This window comes from Gigantopelta aegis, chromosome 8 (genome assembly GCF_016097555.1).
Source record: "Gigantopelta aegis isolate Gae_Host chromosome 8, Gae_host_genome, whole genome shotgun sequence".
Classification (NCBI taxonomy): Eukaryota; Metazoa; Mollusca; class Gastropoda; order Neomphalida; family Peltospiridae; genus Gigantopelta; species Gigantopelta aegis.
The window spans coordinates 81,275,494-81,299,756 of record NC_054706.1 but is presented as its reverse complement, the minus strand read 5'-3'; the positions used below and the strand labels follow the sequence as shown (position 1 = coordinate 81,299,756).

Sequence of the window (24,263 nt, the reverse complement as noted above, 5' to 3'; positions counted from 1 at the left end):
CGTTAGTGTACTGTGTAATTACAGCTGATCTCTAGTAAGTGAGTGAGTGAGTTAACCGTTAGTGTACTGTGTAATTACAGCTGATCTCGAGTAAGTGGGCAAGTGAGTTAACCGTTAGTGTACTGTGTAATTACAGCTGATCTCTAGTAAGTGAGTGAGTTAACCGTTAGTGTACTGTGTAATTACAGCTGATCTCTAGTAAGTGAGTGAGTTAACCGTTAGTGTACTGTGTAATTACAGCTGATCTCTAGTAATTGAGTGAGTTAACCGTTAGTGTACTGTGTAATTACAGCTGATCTCTAGTAAGTGAGTGAGTTAACCGTTAGTGTACTGTGTAATTACAGCTGATCTCTAGTAATGGGTGAGTGAGTTAACCGTTAGTGTACTGTGTAATTACAGCTGATCTCTAGTAATTGAGTGAGTTAACCGTTAGTGTACTGTGTAATTACAGCTGATCTCTAGTAATTGAGTGAGTTAACCGTTAGTGTACTGTGTAATTACAGCTGATCTCTAGTAAGTGGGTGAGTGAGTTAACCGTTAGTGTACTGTGTAATTACAGCTGATCTCTAGTAATTGAGTGAGTTAACCGTTAGTGTACTGTGTAATTACAGCTGATCTCTAGTAATTGAGTGAGTTAACCGTTAGTGTACTGTGTAATTACAGCTGATCTCTAGTAAGTGAGTGAGTTAACCGTTAGTGAGTTAACCTGTTAGTGTACTGTGTAATTACAGCTGATCTCTAGTATATGGGTGAGTGAGTTAACCGTTAGTGTACTGTGTAATTACAGCTGATCTCTAGTAAGTGAGTGAGTTAACCGTTAGTGTACTGTGTAATTACAGCTGATCTCTAGTAATTGAGTGAGTTAACCGTTAGTGTACTGTGTAATTACAGCTGATCTCTAGTAAGTGGGTGAGTGAGTTAACCGTTAGTGTACTGTGTAATTACAGCTGATCTCTAGTAAGTGAGTGAGTTAACCGTTAGTGTACTGTGTAATTACAGCTGATCTCTAGTAATTGAGTGAGTTAACCGTTAGTGTACTGTGTAATTACAGCTGATCTCTAGTAAGTGAGTGAGTGAGTTAACCGTTAGTGTACTGTGTAATTACAGCTGATCTCTAGTAAGTGGGTGAGTGAGTTAACCGTTAGTGTACTGTGTAATTACAGCTGATCTCTAGTAATTGAGTGAGTTAACCGTTAGTGTACTGTGTAATTACAGCTGATCTCTAGTAAGTGGGTGAGTGAGTTAACCGTTAGTGTACTGTGTAATTACAGCTGATCTCTAGTAAGTGAGTGAGTTAACCGTTAGTGTACTGTGTAATTACAGCTGATCTCTAGTAAGTGGGTGAGTGAGTTAACCGTTAGTGTACTGTGTAATTACAGCTGATCTCTAGTAATTGAGTGAGTTAACCGTTAGTGTACTGTGTAATTACAGCTAATCTCTAGTAAGTGGATGAGTGAGTTAACCGTTAGTGTACTGTGTAATTACAGCTGATCTCTAGTAATTGAGTGAGTTAACCGTTAGTGTACTGTGTAATTACAGCTAATCTCTAGTAAGTGGGTGAGTGAGTTAGCCGTTAGTGTACTGTGTAATTACAGCTGATCTCTAGTAAGTGGGTGAGTGAGTTAACCGTTAGTGTACTGTGTAATTACAGCTGATCTCTAGTAAGTGGGTGAGTGAGTTAACCGTTAGTGTACTGTGTAATTACAGCTGATCTCTAGTAAGTGAGTGAGTTAACCGTTAGTGTACTGTGTAATTACAGCTGATCTCTAGTAAGTGAGTGAGTTAACCGTTAGTGTACTGTGTAATTACAGCTGATCTCTAGTAATTGAGTGAGTTAACCGTTAGTGTACTGTGTAATTACAGCTGATCTCTAGTAAGTGGGTGAGTGAGTTAACCGTTAGTGTACTGTGTAATTACAGCTGATCTCTAGTAAGTGAGTGAGTTAACCGTTAGTGTACTGTGTAATTACAGCTAATCTCTAGTAAGTGGGTGAGTGAGTTAACCGTTAGTGTACTGTGTAATTACAGCTGATCTCTAGTAATTGAGTGAGTTAACCGTTAGTGTACTGTGTAATTACAGCTGATCTCTAGTAAGTGAGTGAGTTAACCGTTAGTGTACTGTGTAATTACAGCTGATCTCTAGTAAGTGAGTGAGTTAACCGTTAGTGTACTGTGTAATTACAGCTGATCTCTAGTAAGTGGGTGTAATTACAGCTGAGTGAGTTAACCGTTAGTGTACTGTGTAATTACAGCTGATCTCTAGTAAGTGAGTGAGTTAACCGTTAGTGTACTGTGTAATTACAGCTGATCTCTAGTAATTGAGTGAGTTAACCGTTAGTGTACTGTGTAATTACAGCTGATCTCTAGTAAGTGGGTGAGTGAGTTAACCGTTAGTGTACTGTGTAATTACAGCTGATCTCTAGTAAGTGAGTGAGTTAACCGTTAGTGTACTGTGTAATTACAGCTGATCTCTAGTAAGTGGGCGAGTGAGTTAACCGTTAGTGTACTGTGTAATTACAGCTGATCTCTAGTAAGTTAGTGTACTGTGTAATTACAGCTGATCTCTAGTAATTGAGTGAGTTAACCGTTAGTGTACTGTGTAATTACAGCTGATCTCTAGTAAGTGGGTGAGTGAGTTAACCGTTAGTGTACTGTGTAATTACAGCTGATCTCTAGTAAGTGGGCGAGTGAGTTAACCGTTAGTGTACTGTGTAATTACAGCTGATCTCTAGTAAATGAGTGAGTGAGTAACCGTTAGTGTACTGTGTAATTACAGCTGATCTCTAGTAAGTGTGTAAGTTAACCGTTAGTGTACTGTGTAATTACAGCTGATCTCTAGTAATTGAGTGAGTTAACCGTTAGTGTACTGTGTAATTACAGCTGATCTCTAGTAATTGAGTGAGTTAACCGTTAGTGTACTGTGTAATTACAGCTGATCTCTAGTAAGTGAGTGAGTTAACCGTTAGTGTACTGTGTAATTACAGCTGATCTCTAGTAATTGAGTGAGTTAACCGTTAGTGTACTGTGTAATTACAGCTGATCTCTAGTAATTGAGTGAGTTAACCGTTAGTGTACTGTGTAATTACAGCTGATCTCTAGTAATTGAGTGAGTTAACCGTTAGTGTACTGTGTAATTACAGCTGATCTCTAGTAAGTGGTTAACCGTTAGAGTGAGTTAACCGTTAGTGTACTGTGTAATTACAGCTGATCTCTAGTAAGTGGGTGAGTGAGTTAACCGTTAGTGTACTGTGTAATTACAGCTGATCTCTAGTAATTGAGTGAGTTAACCGTTAGTGTACTGTGTAATTACAGCTGATCTCTAGTAATTGAGTGAGTTAACCGTTAGTGTACTGTGTAATTACAGCTGATCTCTAGTAAGTGAGTAAGTTAACCGTTAGTGTACTGTGTAATTACAGCTGATCTCTAGTAAGTGGTTAACCGTTAGAGTGAGTTAACCGTTAGTGTACTGTGTAATTACAGCTGATCTCTAGTAAGTGAGTGAGTTAACCGTTAGTGTACTGTGTAATTACAGCTGATCTCTAGTAAGTGAGTTAACCGTGAGTGAGTAACCGTTAGTGTACTGTGTAATTACAGCTGATCTCTAGTAAGTGTGTGAGTTAACCGTTAGTGTACTGTGTAATTACAGCTGATCTCTAGTAAGTGGGTGAGTGAGTTAACCGTTAGTGTACTGTGTAATTACAGCTGATCTCTAGTAAGTGAGTTAACCGTTAGTGATCTCTAGTAAGTGTGTAAGTTAACCGTTAGTGTACTGTGTAATTACAGCTGATCTCTAGTAATTGAGTGAGTTAACCGTTAGTGTACTGTGTAATTACAGCTGATCTCTAGTAAGTGAGTGAGTTAACCGTTAGTGTACTGTGTAATTACAGCTGATCTCTAGTAAGTGAGTGAGTTAACCGTTAGTGTACTGTGTAATTACAGCTGATCTCTAGTAAGTGAGTGAGTTAACCGTTAGTGTACTGTGTAATTACAGCTGATCTCTAGTAATTGAGTGAGTTAACCGTTAGTGTACTGTGTAATTACAGCTGATCTCTAGTAAGTGAGTGAGTTAACCGTTAGTGTACTGTGTAATTACAGCTGATCTCTAGTAAGTGGGTGAGTGAGTTAACCGTTAGTGTACTGTGTAATTACAGCTGATCTCTAGTAATTGAGTGAGTTAACCGTTAGTGTACTGTGTAATTACAGCTGATCTCTAGTAATTGAGTGAGTTAACCGTTAGTGTACTGTGTAATTACAGCTGATCTCTAGTAATTGAGTGAGTTAACCGTTAGTGTACTGTGTAATTACAGCTGATCTCTAGTAAGTGGGTGAGTGAGTTAACCGTTAGTGTACTGTGTAATTACAGCTGATCTCTAGTAAGTGGGCGAGTGAGTTAACCGTTAGTGTACTGTGTAATTACAGCTGATCTCTAGTAAGTGAGTGAGTTAACCGTTAGTGTACTGTGTAATTACAGCTGATCTCTAGTAATTGAGTGAGTTAACCGTTAGTGTACTGTGTAATTACAGCTGATCTCTAGTAAGTTGAGTGAGTTAACCGTTAGTGTACTGTGTAATTACAGCTGATCTCTAGTAAGTGGGTGAGTGAGTTAACCGTTAGTGTACTGTGTAATTACAGCTGATCTCTAGTAAGTGGGTGAGTGAGTTAACCGTTAGTGTACTGTGTAATTACAGCTGATCTCTAGTAAGTGAGTGAGTGAGTTAACCGTTAGTGTACTGTGTAATTACAGCTGATCTCTAGTAAGTGGGTGAGTGAGTTAACCGTTAGTGTACTGTGTAATTACAGCTGATCTCTAGTAAGTGGGTGAGTGAGTTAACCGTTAGTGTACTGTGTAATTACAGCTGATCTCTAGTAAGTGAGTGAGTTAACCGTTAGTGTACTGTGTAATTACAGCTGATCTCTAGTAAGTGAGTGAGTTAACCGTTAGTGTACTGTGTAATTACAGCTGATCTCTAGTAATGAGTGAGTTAACCGTTAGTGTACTGTGTAATTACAGCTGATCTCTAGTAATTGAGTGAGTTAACCGTTAGTGTACTGTGTAATTACAGCTGATCTCTAGTAAGTGAGTGAGTTAACCGTTAGTGTACTGTGTAATTACAGCTGATCTCTAGTAAGTTGAGTGAGTTAACCGTTAGTGTACTGTGTAATTACAGCTGATCTCTAGTAATTGAGTGAGTTAACCGTTAGTGTACTGTGTAATTACAGCTGATCTCTAGTAATTGAGTGAGTTAACCGTTAGTGTACTGTGTAATTACAGCTGATCTCTAGTAATTGAGTGAGTTAACCGTTAGTGTACTGTGTAATTACAGCTGATCTCTAGTAATTGAGTGAGTTAACCGTTAGTGTACTGTGTAATTACAGCTGATCTCTAGTAAGTTGAGTGAGTTAACCGTTAGTGTACTGTGTAATTACAGCTGATCTCTAGTAATTGAGTGAGTTAACCGTTAGTGTACTGTGTAATTACAGCTGATCTCTAGTAATTGAGTGAGTTAACCGTTAGTGTACTGTGTAATTACAGCTGATCTCTAGTAAGTGGGTGAGTGAGTTAACCGTTAGTGTACTGTGTAATTACAGCTGATCTCTAGTAAGTGAGTGAGTTAACCGTTAGTGTACTGTGTAATTACAGCTGATCTCTAGTAAGTGGGTGAGTGAGTTAACCGTTAGTGTACTGTGTAATTACAGCTGATCTCTAGTAATTGAGTGAGTTAACCGTTAGTGTACTGTGTAATTACAGCTGATCTCTAGTAAGTGAGTGTTAGTGTACTGTGTAATTACAGCTGATCTCTAGTAATTGTGAGTTAACCGTTAGTGTACTGTGTAATTACAGCTGATCTCTAGTAAGTGAGTGAGTTAACCGTTAGTGTACTGTGTAATTACAGCTGATCTCTAGTAAGTGGGTGAGTGAGTTAACCGTTAGTGTACTGTGTAATTACAGCTGATCTCTAGTAAGTGAGTGAGTTAACCGTTAGTGTACTGTGTAATTACAGCTGATCTCTAGTAATTGAGTGAGTTAACCGTTAGTGTACTGTGTAATTACAGCTGATCTCTAGTAAGTGAGTGAGTTAACCGTTAGTGTACTGTGTAATTACAGCTGATCTCTAGTAAGTGGGTGAGTGAGTTAACCGTTAGTGTACTGTGTAATTACAGCTGATCTCTAGTAAGTGAGTGAGTGAGTTAACCGTTAGTGTACTGTGTAATTACAGCTGATCTCTAGTAAGTGGGTGAGTGAGTTAACCGTTAGTGTACTGTGTAATTACAGCTGATCTCTAGTAAGTGGGTGAGTGAGTTAACCGTTAGTGTACTGTGTAATTACAGCTGATCTCTAGTAAGTGGGCGAGTGAGTTAACCGTTAGTGTACTGTGTAATTACAGCTGATCTCTAGTAAGTGTGTAAGTTAACCGTTAGTGTACTGTGTAATTACAGCTGATCTCTAGTAATTGAGTGAGTTAACCGTTAGTGTACTGTGTAATTACAGCTGATCTCTAGTAAGTGGTGAGTTAACCGTTAGTGAGTTAACCGTTAGTGTACTGTGTAATTACAGCTGATCTCTAGTAATTGAGTGAGTTAACCGTTAGTGTACTGTGTAATTACAGCTGATCTCTAGTAATTGAGTGAGTTAACCGTTAGTGTACTGTGTAATTACAGCTGATCTCTAGTAATTGAGTGAGTTAACCGTTAGTGTACTGTGTAATTACAGCTGATCTCTAGTAAGTGGGTGAGTGAGTTAACCGTTAGTGTACTGTGTAATTACAGCTGATCTCTAGTAAGTGGGTGAGTGAGTTAACCGTTAGTGTACTGTGTAATTACAGCTGATCTCTAGTAAGTGAGTGAGTTAACCGTTAGTGTACTGTGTAATTACAGCTGATCTCTAGTAATTGAGTGAGTTAACCGTTAGTGTACTGTGTAATTACAGCTGATCTCTAGTAATTGAGTGAGTTAACCGTTAGTGTACTGTGTAATTACAGCTGATCTCTAGTAAGTGAGTGAGTTAACCGTTAGTGTACTGTGTAATTACAGCTGATCTCTAGTAAGTGGTTAACCGTTAGTGAGTGAGTTAACCGTTAGTGTACTGTGTAATTACAGCTGATCTCTAGTAATTGAGTGAGTTAACCGTTAGTGTACTGTGTAATTACAGCTGATCTCTAGTAAGTGGGTGAGTGAGTTAACCGTTAGTGTACTGTGTAATTACAGCTGATCTCTAGTAATTGAGTGAGTTAACCGTTAGTGTACTGTGTAATTACAGCTGATCTCTAGTAAGTGAGTGAGTTAACCGTTAGTGTACTGTGTAATTACAGCTGATCTCTAGTGGGCCAGTGAGTGTTAGTGTACTGTGTAATTACAGTGAGTTGAGTTAACCGTTAGTGTACTGTGTAATTACAGCTGATCTCTAGTAAGTTGAGTGAGTTAACCGTTAGTGTACTGTGTAATTACAGCTGATCTCTAGTAATTGAGTGAGTTAACCGTTAGTGTACTGTGTAATTACAGCTGATCTCTAGTAAGTGGGTGAGTGAGTTAACCGTTAGTGTACTGTGTAATTACAGCTGATCTCTAGTAAGTGGGTGAGTGAGTGTTAGTGTACTGTGTAATTACAGCTGATCTCTAGTAACCCGTTAGTGTACTGTGTAATTACAGCTGATCTCTAGTAATTGAGTGAGTTAACCGTTAGTGTACTGTGTAATTACAGCTGATCTCTAGTAATTGAGTGAGTTAACCGTTAGTGTACTGTGTAATTACAGCTTGATGGTGAGATAGAGGTATTACTGTCCTGACATTGATGGTGAGATATAGTTATTACTGTCCTGACATGGATGGTGAGATAGAGGTATTACTGTCCTGACATTGATGGTGAGATAGAGGTATTACTGCCTTGACATTGATGGTGAGATAGAGGTATTACTGTCCTGACATTGATGGTGAGATAGAGGTATTACTGTCCTGACATTGATGGTGAGATAGAGGTATTACTGTCCTGACATTGATGCTGAGATAGAGGTATTACTGTCCTGACATTGATGGTGAGATAGAGGTATTACTGTCATGACAGAGATGATGAGATAGAGGTATTACTGTCCTGACATTGATGGTGTGATAGAGGTATTACTGTCCTGACAACGATGGTGAGATAGAGGTATTACTGTCCTAACAGCGATGGTGAGTTAGAGATATTAGTGTTCTGACATGGATGGTGAGATATAGGTATTACTGTCCTGACATGGATGGTGACATAGAGGTATTACTGCCCTGACATTGATGGTGAGATAGAGGTATTACTGTCCTTACATTGATGGTGAGATAGAGATATTACTGTCCTGACATTGATGGTGAGATAGAGATATTACTGTCCTGACATTGATGGTGAGATAGAGATATTACTGTCCTGACATTGATGCTGAGATAGAGGTATTACTGTCCTGACATGGGTGGTGAGATAGAGGTATTACTGTCCTGACAGAGATGGTGAGATATAGGTATTACTGTCCTGACATTGATGGTGAGATATAGGTATTACTGTCCTGACAGAGATGGTGAGATATAGGTATTACTGTCCTGACATGGATGGTGAGATAGAGGTATTACTGCCCTGACATTGATGGTGAGATAGAGGTATTACTGTCCTGACATTGATGGTGAGATAGAGATATTACTGTCCTGACATTGATGGTGAGATAGAGATATTACTGTCCTGACATTGATGGTGAGATAGAGATATTACTGTCCTGACATTGATGGTGAGATAGAGGTATTACTGTCCTGACATTGATGGTGAGATAGAGGTATTACTGTCCTGACAGAGATGGTGAGATATAGGTATTACTGTCCTGACATTGATGGTGAGATAGAGGTATTACTGTCCTGACATCAATGGTGAGATAGAGGTATTACTGTCCTGACATTGATGGTGAGATAGAGGTATTACTGTCCTGACATTGATGGTGAGATAGAGGTATTACTGTCCTGACATCAGTGGTGAGATAGAGGTATTACTGTCCTGACAGAGATGGTGAGATATAGGTATTACTGTCCTGACATGGATGGTGAGATAGAGGTATTACTGTCCTGACAGAGATGGTGAGATATAGGTATTACTGTCCTGACATTGATGGTGAGATAGAGGTATTACTGTCCTGACAGCGGTGGTGAGATAGAGGTATTACTATCCTGACATTGATGGTGAGATAGAGGTATTACTGTCCTGACATTGATGGTGAGATAGAGGTATTACTGTCCTGACATTGATGGTGAGATAGAGGTATTACTGTCTTGACATCAATGGTGAGATAGAGGTATTAGTGTCCTGACATTGATGGTGAGATAGAGTTATTACTGTCCTGACATTGATGGTGAGATAGATATATTAGTGTACTGCAGTCTTCTAGTTGAGATAACTTGGCTGCAGTCTTCTAGTCAAGATAACTCGGATAACTGGGCTGCAGTCTTCTAGTTGAGATAATTTGGATAACTGGGCTGCAGTCTTGTAATTGAGATAACTGAGCTGCAATCTTCTAGTTGAGATAACTCGGATAACAGGGCTGCAGTCTTTTAGTTGAATTAACTTGGATAACTTGCCTGCAGTCTTTTAGTTGAGATAATTCGGATAACTGGGCTACAGTCTTCCAGTCGAGATAACTCTGATAACTTGGCTGCAGTCTTTTAGTTGAATTAACTTGGATAACTTGCCTGCAGTCTTTTAGTTGAGATAATTCGGATAACTGGTCGTGCAGTCTTCTAGTCGAGATAACTCGGATAACTGGGCTGCAGTCTTCTAGTCGAGATAACTCCAATAACTGGGCTGCAGTCTTCTAGTCGAGATAACTCCAATAATTGGGTTGCAGTCTTCTATTTGAGATAACTCCAATAACAGGGCTGCAGTCTTCTAGTTCAGATAATTCGAATAACTGGGTTGCAGTCTTCTAGTTGAGATAACTCAGATAACTGTGCTGCAGTCTTCTAGTTGAGATAATTCGAATAACTGGGCTGCAGTCTTCTAGTTGAGATAACTCAGATAACTGGGCTGCAGTCTTCTAGTTGAGATAACTCAGATAACTGGGCTGCAGGCTTCTAGTCGAGATAACTCAGATAACTGGGCTGCAGTCTTCTAGTTGAGATAACTGGGCTGCAGTCTTCTACTTGAGATAACTCAGATAACTGGGCTGCAGTCTTCTAGTTGAGATAACTCAGATAACTGGGCTGCAGGCTTCTAGTCGAGATAACTCAGATAACTGGGCTGCAGTCTTCTAGTTGAGATAATTGGGCTGCAGTCTTCTACTTGAGATAACTCAGATAACTGGGCTGCAGTCTTCCAGTTGAGATAACTCAGATAACTGGGCTGCAGTTTTCCAGTCGAAATAACTCGGTTAACTGGGCTGCAGACTTGCAGTTGAATTAACTCGGATAATTTACCTGCAGTCTTCCAGTCGAGATAACTGGGCTGCGGTTCGCATAAATTTAATTTTGTGTAACCGTGTGAAGTATTATGGCCTGTACAATGGAAATATTTACCTACATCACTTACTAACAATGGAATATCACAGGAGAACATTAACCTGGACTATCTTTGCTAAATATTTAAAATTTAAATAGTACCGGTGTCATTATGTTAGTGTTTAATTACAGGAATCGTTTGTGTAATGAGACAAGGGGAGAGTTTAATTATGTTAGTGTTTAATTACAGGAATCGTTAGCATAATGAGACAAGGGAGAGTTTAATTATGTTAGTGTTTAATTAGTTTAATTACAGGAATTGTTTGTGTAATGAGACAAGGGAGTGTTTAATTATGTTAGTGTTTAATTACAGGAATCGTTAGCGTAATGAGACAAGGGAGAGTTTAATTATGTCAGTGTTTAATTACAGGAATCATTTGCGTAATGAGACAAGGGGAGAGTTTAATTATGTTAGTGTTTAATTACAGGAATCGTTTGCGTAATGAGGCAAGAGAAGAGTTTAATTATGTTAGAGTTTAATTACAGGAATCGTTTGTGTAATGAAACAAGGGAGAGTTTAATTATGTTAGTGTTTAATTACAGGAATCGTTAGCGTAATGAGACAAGGGAGAGTTTAATTATGTCAGTGTTTAATTACAGGAATCATTTGCGTAATGAGACAAGGGGAGAGTTTAATTATGTTAGTGTTTAATTACAGGAATCGTTTGTGTAATGAGGCAAGAGAAGAGTTTAATTATGTTAGAGTTTAATTACAGGAATCGTTTGTGTAATGAGACAAGGGAGAGTTTAATTATGTTAGTGTTTAATTACAGGAATCGTTTGTGTAATGAGACAAGGGAGAGTTTAATTATGTTAGTGTTTAATTAGTTTAATTACAGGAATCGTTTGCGTAAGGAGGCAAGGGAAGAGTTTAATTATGTTAGTGTTTAATTACAGGAATCATTTGTGTAATGAGGCAAGGGAAGGGTTTAATTATGTTAGAGTTTAATTACAGGAATCGTTTGTGTAATGAGACAAGGGAGAGTTTAATTATGTTAGTGTTTAATTACAGGAATCGTTTGTGTAATGAGACAAGGGAGAGTTTAATTATGTTAGTGTTTAATTAGTTTAATTACAGGAATCGTTTGCGTAAGGAGGCAAGGGAAGAGTTTAATTATGTTAGTGTTTAATTACAGGAATCATTTGTGTAATGAGGCAAGGGAAGAGTTTATTATGTTAGTGTTTAATTACAGGAATCGTTTGCGTAACCTGTCGACGACGTTACCGGAGGCGGAGGATGCCGAGCGACAGGCTCACACGACACGACTCGAGGAGAGTTTCACGATCCACCTCGGTGAGACGGCGGGTGCTCGACAGTTGGCATATCCATGAGGGCGGGTGCTCGACAGTTGGCATGTCCATGAGGGGTGGTGCTCGACAGTTGGGCGTGTCCAGGGGGGCGGGTGCGCGACAGTTGGGCGTGTCCAGGGGGGCGGGTGCTCGACAGTTGGGCGTGTCCAGGAGGGCGGTTGCTCGACAGTTGGGCGTGTCCAGGAGGGCGGGTGCTCGACAGTTCGGCGTGTCCAGGAGGGCGGGTGCTCGACAGTTGGGCGTGGTCAGGAGGGCGGGTGCTCGACAGTTGGGCGTGTCCAGGAGGGCAGGTGCTCGACAGTCGGGTGTGTCCAGGAGGGCGGGTGCTCGACAGTTGGACAAGTTTGTTATGTTGTGTTGTTTCTTATGTTGTTTAGTTTGTTATGTTGTGTTTATTTTATGTTGTGTTTAGTTTGTTATGTTGTGTTTATTTTGTTATGTTGTGTTTAATTTGTTATGTTGTGTTTTTGTTTGTTATGTTGTGTTTTTGTCCAGGAGGGCGGGTGCTCGACAGTTGGGCGTGTCCATGAGGGCGGGTGCTCGACAGTTGGGCATGTCCAGGGGGGCTGTCACTCGACAGTTGGACATGTCCAGGGGGGCTGTCACTCGACAGTTGGGCATGTCCAGGGGGGCTGTCACTTGACAGTTTGACATGTCCAGGAGGGCGGGTGCTCGACAGTTGGACATGTCCAGGAGGGCGGGTGCTCGACAGTTGGACATGTCCAGGAGGGCGGGTGCTCGACAGTTGGGCGTGCCCAGGAGGGCGGGTGCTCGGCAGTTGGGCGTGTCCAGGAGCGCGGGTGCTCGACAGTTGGGCGTGTCCAGGGGGCGGGTGCTCGACAGTTGGGCATGTCCAGGGGGGCGGGTGCTCGACAGTTGGGCGGATGCTTCACAGTTAGACATGTCCAGCAGGGCGGGTTCTCGACAGTTGGGCATGTCCAGGAGGGCGGGTGCTCGACAGTTGGACATGTCCAGGGGGCTGTCACTCGACAGTTGGACATGTCCAGGGGGCTGTCACTCGACAGTTGGGCATGTCCAGGGGGGCTGTCACTCGACAGTTGGACATGTCCAGGGGAGCTGTCACTCGACAGTTGGGCATGTCCAGGGGGGCTGTCACTCGACAGTTGGGCATGTCCAGGGGGGCTGTCACTCGACAGTTGGACATGTCCAGGAGGGCGGGTGCTCGACAGTTGGACATGTTCAGGGGGCGGGTGCTCGGCAGTTGGCGTGTCCATGAGGGCGGGTGCTCGACAGTTGGACATGTCCATGAGGGCGGGTGCTCGACAGTTGGGCGTGTCCAGGAGGGCGGGTGCTCGGCAGTTGGGCGTGTCCAGGAGGGCGGGTGCTCGGCAGTTGGGCGTGTCCATGAGGGCGGGTGCTCGGCAGTTGGGCGTGTCCATGAGGGCGGGTGCTCGACAGTTGGACGTGTCCAGGAGGGCGGGTGCTCGATAGTTGGGCGTGTCCAGGAGGGCGGGTGCTCGACAGTTGGACAAGTTTGTTATGTTGTGTTGTTTAGTTTGTTATGTTGTGTTTAGTTTATTATGTTGTGTTTATTTTGTTATGTTGTGTTTAATTTGTTATGTTGTGTTTTTGTTTGTTATGTTGTGTTTTTGTCCAGGAGGGCGGGTGTTCGACAGTTGAGCATGTCCAGGAGGGCGGGTGCTCGACAGTTAGACATGTCCAGGGGGGCTGTAACTCGACAGTTGGACATGTCCAGGGGGGCTGTCACTCGACAGTTGGGCATGTCCAGGAGGGCGGGTGCTCGACAGTTGGTGTCCAGTTCGACAGTTGGACATGTCCAGGGGGGCTGTCACTCGACAGTTGGACATGTCCAGACACTCGACAGTTGGACATGTCCAGGAGGGCGGGTGCAGTTGGGTTCAGGGGGCGGGTGCTCGACAGTTGGCATGTCCAGGGGGGCGGGTGCTCGACAGTTGGGCATGTCCAGGAGGGCGGGTGCTCGACAGTTGGACATGTCCAGGGCGGGTGCTCGACAGTTGGACATGTTCAGGGGGCGGGTGCTCGACAGTTGGCGGGCGGGTGCTCGACAGTTGGGCGTGGTCAGGAGGGCGGGTGCTCGACAGTTGGGCGTGTCCAGGAGGGCGGGTGCTCGACAGTTGGGCGTGTCCAGGAGGGTGGGTGCTCGACAGTTGGGCGTGGTCAGGAGGGCGGGTGCTCGACAGTTGGGCGTGTTCAGGAGGGCGGGTGCTCGACAGTTGTGCGTGTCCAGGAGGGCGGGTGCTCGACAGTTGGACAAGTTTGTTATGTTGTGTTGTTTGTTATGTTGTTTAGTTTGTTATGTTGTGTTTATTTTGTTATGTTATGTTTTGTTTGTTATGTTGTGTTTAGTTTGTTATGTTGTGTTTAGTTTGTTATGTTGTGTTTTTGTTTGTTATGTTGTGTTTTTGTTTGTTATGTTGTTTAGTTTGTTATGTTGTGTTTAGTTTGTTATGTTGTGTTTTTGTTTGTTATGTTGTTTTGTTTGTTATGTTGTGTTTTTGTTTGTTATGTTGTGTTTAGTTTGTTATGTTGTGTTTTGTTTGTTATGTTGTGTTTTTGTTTGTTATGTTGTTTTGTTTGTTATGTTGTGTTTTTGTTTGTTATGTTGTGTTTAGTTTGTTATGTTGTGTTTTGTTTGTTATGTTGTGTTTTTGTTTGTTATGTTGTTTTGTTTGTTATGTTGTGTTTTTGTTTGTTATGTTGTTTAGTTTGTTATGTTGTGTTTAGTTTGTTATGTTGTGTTTTGTTTGTTATGTTGTGTTTTTGTTTGTCAGGTGCCCAGATGAAGACGACTCACAACCTGCGTTTGGTGTGTACCGACGTGCTGGATTTCTGTCGACACAAGCCGCACACCGTCGGGTGAGCAGTGATCTCTATAACTATCTCTGTTAGTCTAATCGAGAATTATATCTAATGTAGTGACTCACACCGTCGGGTGAGCAGTGATCTCTATAACTATCTCTGTTAGTTAAACAAGAATTATATCTAATGTAGTGACTCGCACCTTCAGGTGAGCAGTGATCTCTATAACTATCTCTGTTAGTTAAACGATAATTATATCTAATGTAGTGACTCACACCGTCGGGTGAGCAGTGATCTCTATAACTATCTCTGTTAGTCTAAACGAGAATTATATCTAATGTAGTGACTCACACCATCGGGTGAGCAGTGATCTCTATAACTATCTCTGTTAGTTAAACGAGAATTATATCTAATGCAGTGACTCACACCGTCGGGTGAGCAGTGATCTCTATAACTATCTCTGTTAGTCTAAACGAGAATTATATCTAATGTAGTGGCTCACACCATCGGGTGAGCAGTGATCTCTATAACTATCTCTGTTAGTTAAACGATAATTATATCTAATGTAGTGACTCACACCATCGGGGGAGCAGTGATCTCTATAACTATCTCTGTTAGTTAAACGATAATTATATCTAATGTAGTGACTCGCACCATCAGGTGAGCAGTGATCTCTATAACTATCTCTGTTAGTTAAACGATAATTATATCTAATGTAGTGACTCACACCGTCGGGTGAGCAGTGATCTCTATAACTATCTCTGTTAGTCTAAATGATAATTATATCTAATGCAGTGACTAACACCATCGGGTGAGCAGTGATCTCTATAACTATCTCTGTTCGTCTAAATGAGAATTATATCTAATGTAGTGACTCACACCATCGGGTGAACAGTGATCTCTATAACTATCTCTGTTAGTTAAACGATAATTATATCTAATGTAGTGACTCACACCATCGGGTGAGCAGTGATCTCTATAACTATCTCTGTTAGTCTAAACGAGAATTATATCTAATGTACTGACTCACACCGTCGGGTGAGCAGTGATCTCTATAACTATCTCTGTTAGTTAAACGATAATTATATGTAATGTAGTGACTCACACCGTGGGGTGAGCAGTGATCTCTATAACTATCTCTGTTAGTCTAAACAAGAATTATATGTAATGTAGTGACTCACACCGTGGGGTGAGCAGTGATCTCTATAACTATCTCTGTTAGTCTAAACGAGAATTATATCCAATGCAGTGACTCACACCATCGGGTGAGCAGTGATCTCTATAACTATCTCTGTTCGTCTAAATGATAATTATATCTAATGTAGTGACTCACACCATCGGGTGAGCAGTGATCTCTATAACTATCTCTGTTAGTTAAACGAGAATTATATCTAATGCAGTGACTCACACCGTCGGGTGAGCAGTGATCTCTATAACTATCTCTGTTAGTCTAAACGAGAATTATATCTAATGTAGTGGCTCACACCATCGGGTGAGCAGTGATCTCTATAACTATCTCTGTTAGTTAAACGATAATTATATCTAATGTAGTGACTCACACCATCGGGGAGCAGTGATCTCTATAACTATCTCTGTTAGTTAAACGATAATTATATCTAATGTAGTGACTCACACCATCGGGTGAGCAGTGATCTCTATAACTATCTCTGTTAGTTAAACGATAATTATATCTAATGTAGTGACTCACACCGTCGGGTGAGCAGTGATCTCTATAACTATCTCTGTTAGTCTAAATGATAATTATATCTAATGCAGTGACTCACACCGTCGGGTGAGCAGTGATCTCTATAACTATCTCTGTTCGTCTAAATGAGAATTATATCTAATGTAGTGACTCACACCATCGGGTGAACAGTGATCTCTATAACTATCTCTGTTAGTTAAACAAGAATTATATCTAATGTAGTGACTCACACCAACGGGTGAGCAGTGATCTCTATAACTATCTCTGTTAGTCTGGACCAGAATTATATCTAATGTAGTGACTCACACCATCGGGTGAGCAGTGATCTCTATAACTATCTCTGTTAGTCTAAACGAGAATTATATCTAATGTAGTGACTCACACCATCGGGTGAGCAGTGATCTCTATAACTATCTCTGTTAGTTAAACGATAATTATATGTAATGTAGTGACTCACACCATCGGGTGAGCAGTGATCTCTATAACTATCTCTGTTAGTCTAAACGAGAATTATATGTAATGTAGTGACTCACACCGTGGGGTGAGCAGTGATCTCTATAACTATCTCTGTTAGTCTAAACGAGAATTATATCCAATGCAGTGACTCACACCATCGGGTGAGCAGTGATCTCTATAACTATCTCTGTTCGTCTAAATGATAATTATATCTAATGTAGTGACTCACACCATCGGGTGAGCAGTGATCTCTATAACTATCTCTGTTAGTTAAACGAGAATTATATCTAATGCAGTGACTCACACCGTCGGGTGAGCAGTGATCTCTATAACTATCTCTGTTAGTCTAAACGAGAATTATATCTAATGTAGTGGCTCACACCATCGGGTGAGCAGTGATCTCTATAACTATCTCTGTTAGTTAAACGATAATTATATCTAATGTAGTGACTCACACCATCGGGGGAGCAGTGATCTCTATAACTATCTCTGTTAGTTAAACGATAATTATATCTAATGTAGTGACTCGCACCATCAGGTGAGCAGTGATCTCTATAACTATCTCTGTTAGTTAAACGATAATTATATCTAATGTAGTGACTCACACCGTCGGGTGAGCAGTGATCTCTATAACTATCTCTGTTAGTCTAAATGATAATTATATCTAATGCAGTGACTAACACCGTCGGGTGAGCAGTGATCTCTATAACTATCTCTGTTCGTCTAAATGAGAATTATATCTAATGTAGTGACTCACACCATCGGGTGAACAGTGATCTCTATAACTATCTCTGTTAGTTAAACAAGAATTATATCTAATGTAGTGACTCACACCAACGGGTGAGCAGTGATCTCTATAACTATCTCTGTTAGTCTGGACCAGAATTATATCTAATGTAGTGACTCACACCATCGGGTGAGCAGTGATCTCTATAACTATCTCTGTTAGTCTAAACGAGAATTATATCTAATGTACTGACTCACACCGTCGGGTGAGCAGTGATCTCTATAACTATCTCTGTTAGTTAAACGATAATTATATGTAATGTAGTGACTCACACCGTGGGGTGAGCAGTGATCTCTATAACTATCTCTGTTAGTCTAAACGAGAATTATATGTAATGTAGTGACTCACACCGTGGGGTGAGCAGTGATCTATAACTATCTCTGTTAGTCTAAACGAGAATTATATCCAATGCAGTGACTCACACCATCGGGTGAGCAGTGATCTCTATAACTATCTCTGTTCGTCTAAATGATAATTATATCTAATGCAGTGACTCACACCATCGGGTGAGCAGTGATCTCTATAACTATCTCTGTTAGTCTAAATGAGAATTATATCTAATGCAGTGACTCACACCATCGGGTGAGCAGTGATCTCTATAACTATCTCTGTTAGTTAAACAAGAATTATATCTAATGTAGTGACTCGCACCATCAGGTGAGCAGTGATCTCTATAACTATCTCTGTTAGTTAAACAAGAATTATATCTAATGTAGTGACTCGCACCATCAGGTGAGCAGTGATCTATATAATTATCTCTGTTAGTCTGGACCAGAATTATATCTAATGCCAATCAGCATGACAGTTTCCTGTAAAATCTTCCGGTATGATATATTAATTGATTTATTGATTAGGTCGGCAGACACGCTTGATTGTTTCGCTGATAGGGTTGACTGACTTGCTGATAGGGTTGACTGACTTGCTGATAGGGTTGAATGACTTGCTGATAGGGTCGATTGACTTGCTGATAGGGTCGATTGACTTGCTGATAGGATTGATAGCCTTGCTGATAGGGTTGAATGATTTGCTGATAGGGTTGAATGACTTGCTGATAGGGTTGAATGACTTGCTGATAGGGTTGAATGACTTGCTGATAGGGTCGACTGACTTGCTGATAGGGTCGATTGACTTGCTGATAGGGTCGATTGACTTGCTGATAGGGTCGATTGACTTGCTGATAGGGTCGATTGACTTGCTGATAGGGTTGATTGTCTTGCTGATAGGATTGAATGATTTGCTTGCTGATAGGATTGATAGCCTTGCTGATAGGGTTGAATGATTTGCTGATAGCGTTGAATGACTTGCTGATAGGGTTGAATGACTTGCTGATAGGGTTGAATGACTTGCTGATAGCGTTGAATGACTTGCTGATAGGGTTGAATGACTTGCTGATAGGGTTGAATGATTTGCTGATAGCGTTGAATGACTTGCTGATAGGGTTGAATGACTTGCTGATAGGGTTGAATGATTTGCTGATAGGGTTGATTGACTTGCTGATAGGGTTGATTGACTTGCTGATAGGGTTGATTGTTTGGCTGATAGGGTTGAATGACTGGCTGACATGGTTGACTGGTTGTGTTACAGTGGTGTGATGATTCCGGAGCCTCAGCGCCTCCAGACAGCCATGTCGCTGTACTCGACCTCTCTGTGTGGCCTCATCCTGCTGGTGGACAATCGACCCAACTCCTACACCGGCATCAAACGAGGTATAGTACAACTCCTACACCGGCATCAAACGAGGTATAGTACAACTCCTACACCGGCATCAAACGAGGTATAGTACAACTACACTGGCATCAAACGAGGTATAGTACAACTCCTACACTGGCATCAAACGAGGTATAGTACAACTCCTACACCGGCATCAAACGAGGTATAGTACAACTCCTACACCGGCATCAAACGAGGTATAGTACAACTACACTGGCATCAAACGAGGTATAGTACAACTCCTACACCGGCATCAAACGAGGTATAGTACAACTCCTACACCGGCATCAAACGAGGTATAGTACAACTACACTGGCATCAAACGAGGTATAGTACAACTCCTACACTGGCATCAAACGAGGTATAGTACAGCTCCTGCACTGGCATCAAACAAGGTAAAGTACAATTACATCGGTATCAAACGAGGTATAGTACAATTACACTGGCATCAAACGAGGTATAGTACAACTCCTACACTGGCATCAAACGAGGTATAGTACAACTCCTACACCGGCATCAAACGAGGTATAGTACAACTCCTACACCGGCATCAAACGAGGTATAGTACAACTACACTGGCATCAAACGAGGTATAGTACAACTCCTACACCGGCATCAAACGAGGTATAGTACAACTCCTACACCGGCATCAAACGAGGTATAGTACAACTACACTGGCATCAAACGAGGTATAGTACAACTCTACACTGGCATCAAACGAGGTATAGTACAGCTCCTGCACTGGCATCAAACAAGGTAAAGTACAATTACATCGGTATCAAACGAGGTATAGTACAATTACACTGGCATCAAACGAGGTATAGTACAACTCCTACACTGGCATCAAACGAGGTATAGTACAACTCCTACACCGGCATCAAACGAGGTATAGTACAACTCCTACACCGGCATCAAACGAGGTATAGTACAACTACACTGGCATCAAACGAGGTATAGTACAACTCCTACACCGGCATCAAACGAGGTATAGTACAACTCCTACACCGGCATCAAACGAGGTATAGTACAACTACACTGGCATCAAACGAGGTATAGTACAACTCCTACACTGGCATCAAACGAGGTATAGTACAGCTCCTGCACTGGCATCAAACAAGGTAAAGTACAATTACATCGGTATCAAACGAGGTATAGTACAATTACACTGGCATCAAACGAGGTATAGTACAACTCCTACACTGGCATCAAACGAGGTATAGTACAACTCCTGCACTGGCATCAAACGAGGTATAGTACAACTCCTGCACTGGCATCAAACGAGGTATAGTACAATTACATCAGTATCAAACGAGGTATAGTACAACTCCTACACCTACATCAGACAAGGTATAGTACAACTCCTACACTGGCATCAAAAGAGGTATAGTACAACTCCTACACCTGCATCAAACAAGGTATAGTACAACTCCTACACCGCACAATTCCTACACCGGCATCAAACGAGGTATAGTACAACTCCTACACTGGCATCAAACAAGGTATAGTACAACTCCTACACCAGCATTAAACAGTGTATGGTACAACTCCTACACTGGCATCAAACCATGTATGGTACAACTCCTATCTAATGTAGTGATTCACACCGTCAGTGTAGTAGTACAGCATAGTACAACTCCTACACCAGCATCAGACGAGGTATAGTACAACTCCTACACCAGCATCAAGTGAGGTATAGTACAACTCATACACCGGCATCAAGTGAGGTATAGTACAACTCATACACCGGCATCAGATGTAGCTATTTAGTATAACTCCTACACCATTATTAAAGGAAGTATAGCAGTCAGATATGACACTATTTAGTACAAATACAACAGTTTATTTTCTAACTTACAGACTTTGCCAAGGTTTGTGAGCAGTCCACAGACTTCCACTTCCCAGATCTTGACGACCAGTTTGCCGTTATACAGCAGGAACTCATCACGGCTAATGAGATGCGAGGTCGGAGGTCACTGGAGCAGGATGCAGACGAAGTGAGCATCAAGAGTACTGGAAGTGTTGTGAGCAACACCAGTAACTCCAGTGGGAGTCAGGTGAGTGGACAGACGGACAGACAGACATCAGAGTACTGGAAGTGTTGTGAGCAACACCAGTAACTCCAGTGGGAGTCAGGTGAGCAGTGGGAGTCAGGTGAGTGGACAGATGGACAGACGGACAGACGGACAGACGGACGTTTTACTTGGTTTAGTGGGTGTCCAGTTTTTAGTGTTTTACTGTATGTAGTGTAAGCTGGTGTTCATCAAATTCGAATTAAAATGGACTTTGCAAACAATTTCATTTATTAATTTTCCACAACACTAATGTTAAAGTCAGGTAAGTTGTTTAAGAACTTCAGAACACTTAGTAATTTGTTACAGTTTGTTTGTCTTCACTTCAGATATTCTCATCAAATTACTAATAGTAATAATGTTTGGAGTCAAACTTAAACCCTGCATACATATACATATATATTAAAACATACACAAACACAAAAATGATATAGGAATCACCAAAAATGTTACAGTAGATTTAAATGTGTTACACTATTTAAATTTGTTGCACTAGATTTAAATGTGTTACACTGTGTTTAAATGTGTTACACTAGATTAAAATGTGTTAAACTGTGTTGCATGGTGTTTAGATGTGTTAAAGTGTTTAAATGTTCCACTGTTTAACTATGTAATTCTGTGTTTACCTACAGGGGAGGCCACCCCACTCCCCCTAGCCCGATGTGACTGGTACGTGACTAAGTTTAACTATGTAACTCTGTGTTTACCTACAGGGGAGGCTGCCCCACTCCCCCCCCACCCCCCACCCTAGCCCGATGTAACTGGTACGTGACTAAGTTTAACTATGTAACTCTGTGTTTTCCTACAGGGGAGGCCGCCCCACCCCCCTAGCCCGATGTGACTAAGTTTAACTATGTAACTCTGTGTTTACCTACAGGGGAGGCCGCCCCACCCCCCTAGCCCGATGTGACTAAGTTTAACTATGTAACTCTGTGTTTACCTACAGGGGAGGCCACCCCACCCCCCTAGCCCGATGTGACTGGTACGTGACTAAGTTTAACTCTGTAACTCTGTGTTTACCTATAGGGGAGGCCGCCCCACCCCCTAGCACCCGTGTGTCTGGTACGTGACTAAGTTTAACTATGTAACTGTGTTTACCTATAGGGGAGGCCACCCCACCCCCCTAGCCCGATGTGACTGGTACGTGACTAAGTTTAACTCTGTAACTCTGTGTTTACCTATAGGGGAGGCCGCCCCACCCCCCTAGCACCCGTGTGTCTGGTACGTGACTAAGTTTAACTATGTAACTGTGTTTACCTACAGGGGAGGCCGCCCCACCCCCCTAGCACCCGTGTGACTGGTACATGACTAAGTTTAACTATGTAACTCTATGTTTACCTACAGGGGAGGCCACCCCACCCCCCTAGCACCCGTGTGTCTGGTACGTGACTAAGTTTAACTATGTAACTGTGTTTACCTACAGGGGAGGCCGCCCCACCCCCCTATCCCTATTTGACTGGTACATGACTAAATTTAACTCTGTAACTCTGTGTTTACCTACAGGGGAGGCCGCCCCACCCCCCTAGCACCCGTGTGACTGGTACATGACTAAGTTTAACTATGTAACTCTGTGTTTACCTACAGGGGAGGCCACCCCACCCCCCTAGCACCCGTGTGTCTGGTACGTGACTAAGTTTAACTATGTAACTCTGTGTTTACCTACAGGGGAGGCTGCCCCACCCCCCTATCCCTATTTGACTGGTACATGACTAAGTTTAACTATGTAACTCTGTGTTTACCTACAGGGGAGGCTGCCCCACCCCCCTATCCCTATTTGACTGGTACATGACTAAATTTAACTCTGTAACTCTGTGTTTACCTACAGGGGAGGCCGCCCCACCCCCCTAGCACCCGTGTGTCTGGTACGTGACTAAGTTTAACTATGTAACTCAGTGTTTACCGACAGGGGAGGCCAGCCCCCACTGGCCCTGTGTGTCTGGAGACGGACGACTGGTATGTAACTAAGTTTAACTATGTAACTCTGTGTTTACCTACAGTGTAGGCCGGTCCCCGCTGGCCCCCGTGTGTCTGGTACGTAACTAAGTTTAACTATGTAACTCTGTGTTTACCTACAGTGTAGGCCGGTCCCCGCTGGCCCCCGTGTGTCTGGTACGTAACTAAGTTTAACTATGTAACTCTGTGTTTACCTACAGTGTAGGCCGGTCCCCGCTGGCCCCTGTGTGTCTGGTACGTAACTAAGTTTAACTATGTAACTCTGTGTTTACCTACAGGGGAGGCCGGCCCCCGCTGGCCCCGTGTGTCTGGAGACCGGTGACTGGTACGTGACGAAACACTCGAACCTGTCAGAGGTCCACGCAGTGTTCCACCTCGTCGTCGATGGCACAGCACGCTCCAGCGACATCTCGTCACGCCATCCTGTCATCCTTAGCATCCGCAACATCATCAAGCTGTGTTTCCGCTACAACATCGATACGCTAACCATCCCGCTCCTCCTAACTCACGAGATGTCAGAGGTCAGTCGGGGAGAGACGGCTCATTACAGGGGAGGTGGGGGATTTGTCTTGGGAGGTGGTGCAACTTAACTAATGCCTAATATATAGAGAATATTACACCATGATAGAGTCTGACTGAATGAAAGCAAGGAGAGATACCATGGGAAGTTCACGTGTTGCCTAAAAATGATATCTAGCAAAAACGAGTGTTGTATTTGTTTTATTACCCACCATCAAATAATATAGAATCTGACAATTACTTCCAACATTACTGAATAACATCAGGGTTGGTGACATCATTTAGCAACTAAAACTGACCACAGTCACTTATACTGAATAACATCAGGGTTGGTGACATCATAAGGCTGACCACAGTCGCTTATACTGAATAACATCAGGGTTGGTGACATCATAAGGCTGACCACAGTCGCTTATACTGAATAACATCAGGTTTGGTGACATCATAAGGCTGAC

At 42.1% G+C, this 24,263-nt stretch overlaps 1 protein-coding gene across 1 annotated transcript in view; it reads left to right on the top strand.

Moving 5' to 3' along the window:
• LOC121379072 (protein C12orf4 homolog) overlaps positions 1–23,894 on the top strand; it is a 56,884-nt gene extending 32,990 nt beyond the window's left edge. The window contains exons 6-11 of the mRNA XM_041507536.1: positions 7,556–7,583; positions 11,620–11,790; positions 14,582–14,666; positions 19,142–19,263; positions 21,125–21,321; positions 23,568–23,894. Of these exons, the coding sequence (XP_041363470.1) occupies positions 7,556–7,583; positions 11,620–11,790; positions 14,582–14,666; positions 19,142–19,263; positions 21,125–21,321; positions 23,568–23,879 (915 nt within the window). The 3' untranslated portion in view covers positions 23,880–23,894. The remainder of the gene's footprint in view (positions 1–7,555; positions 7,584–11,619; positions 11,791–14,581; positions 14,667–19,141; positions 19,264–21,124; positions 21,322–23,567) is intronic.
• Positions 23,895–24,263: the final 369 nt, after the last annotated feature.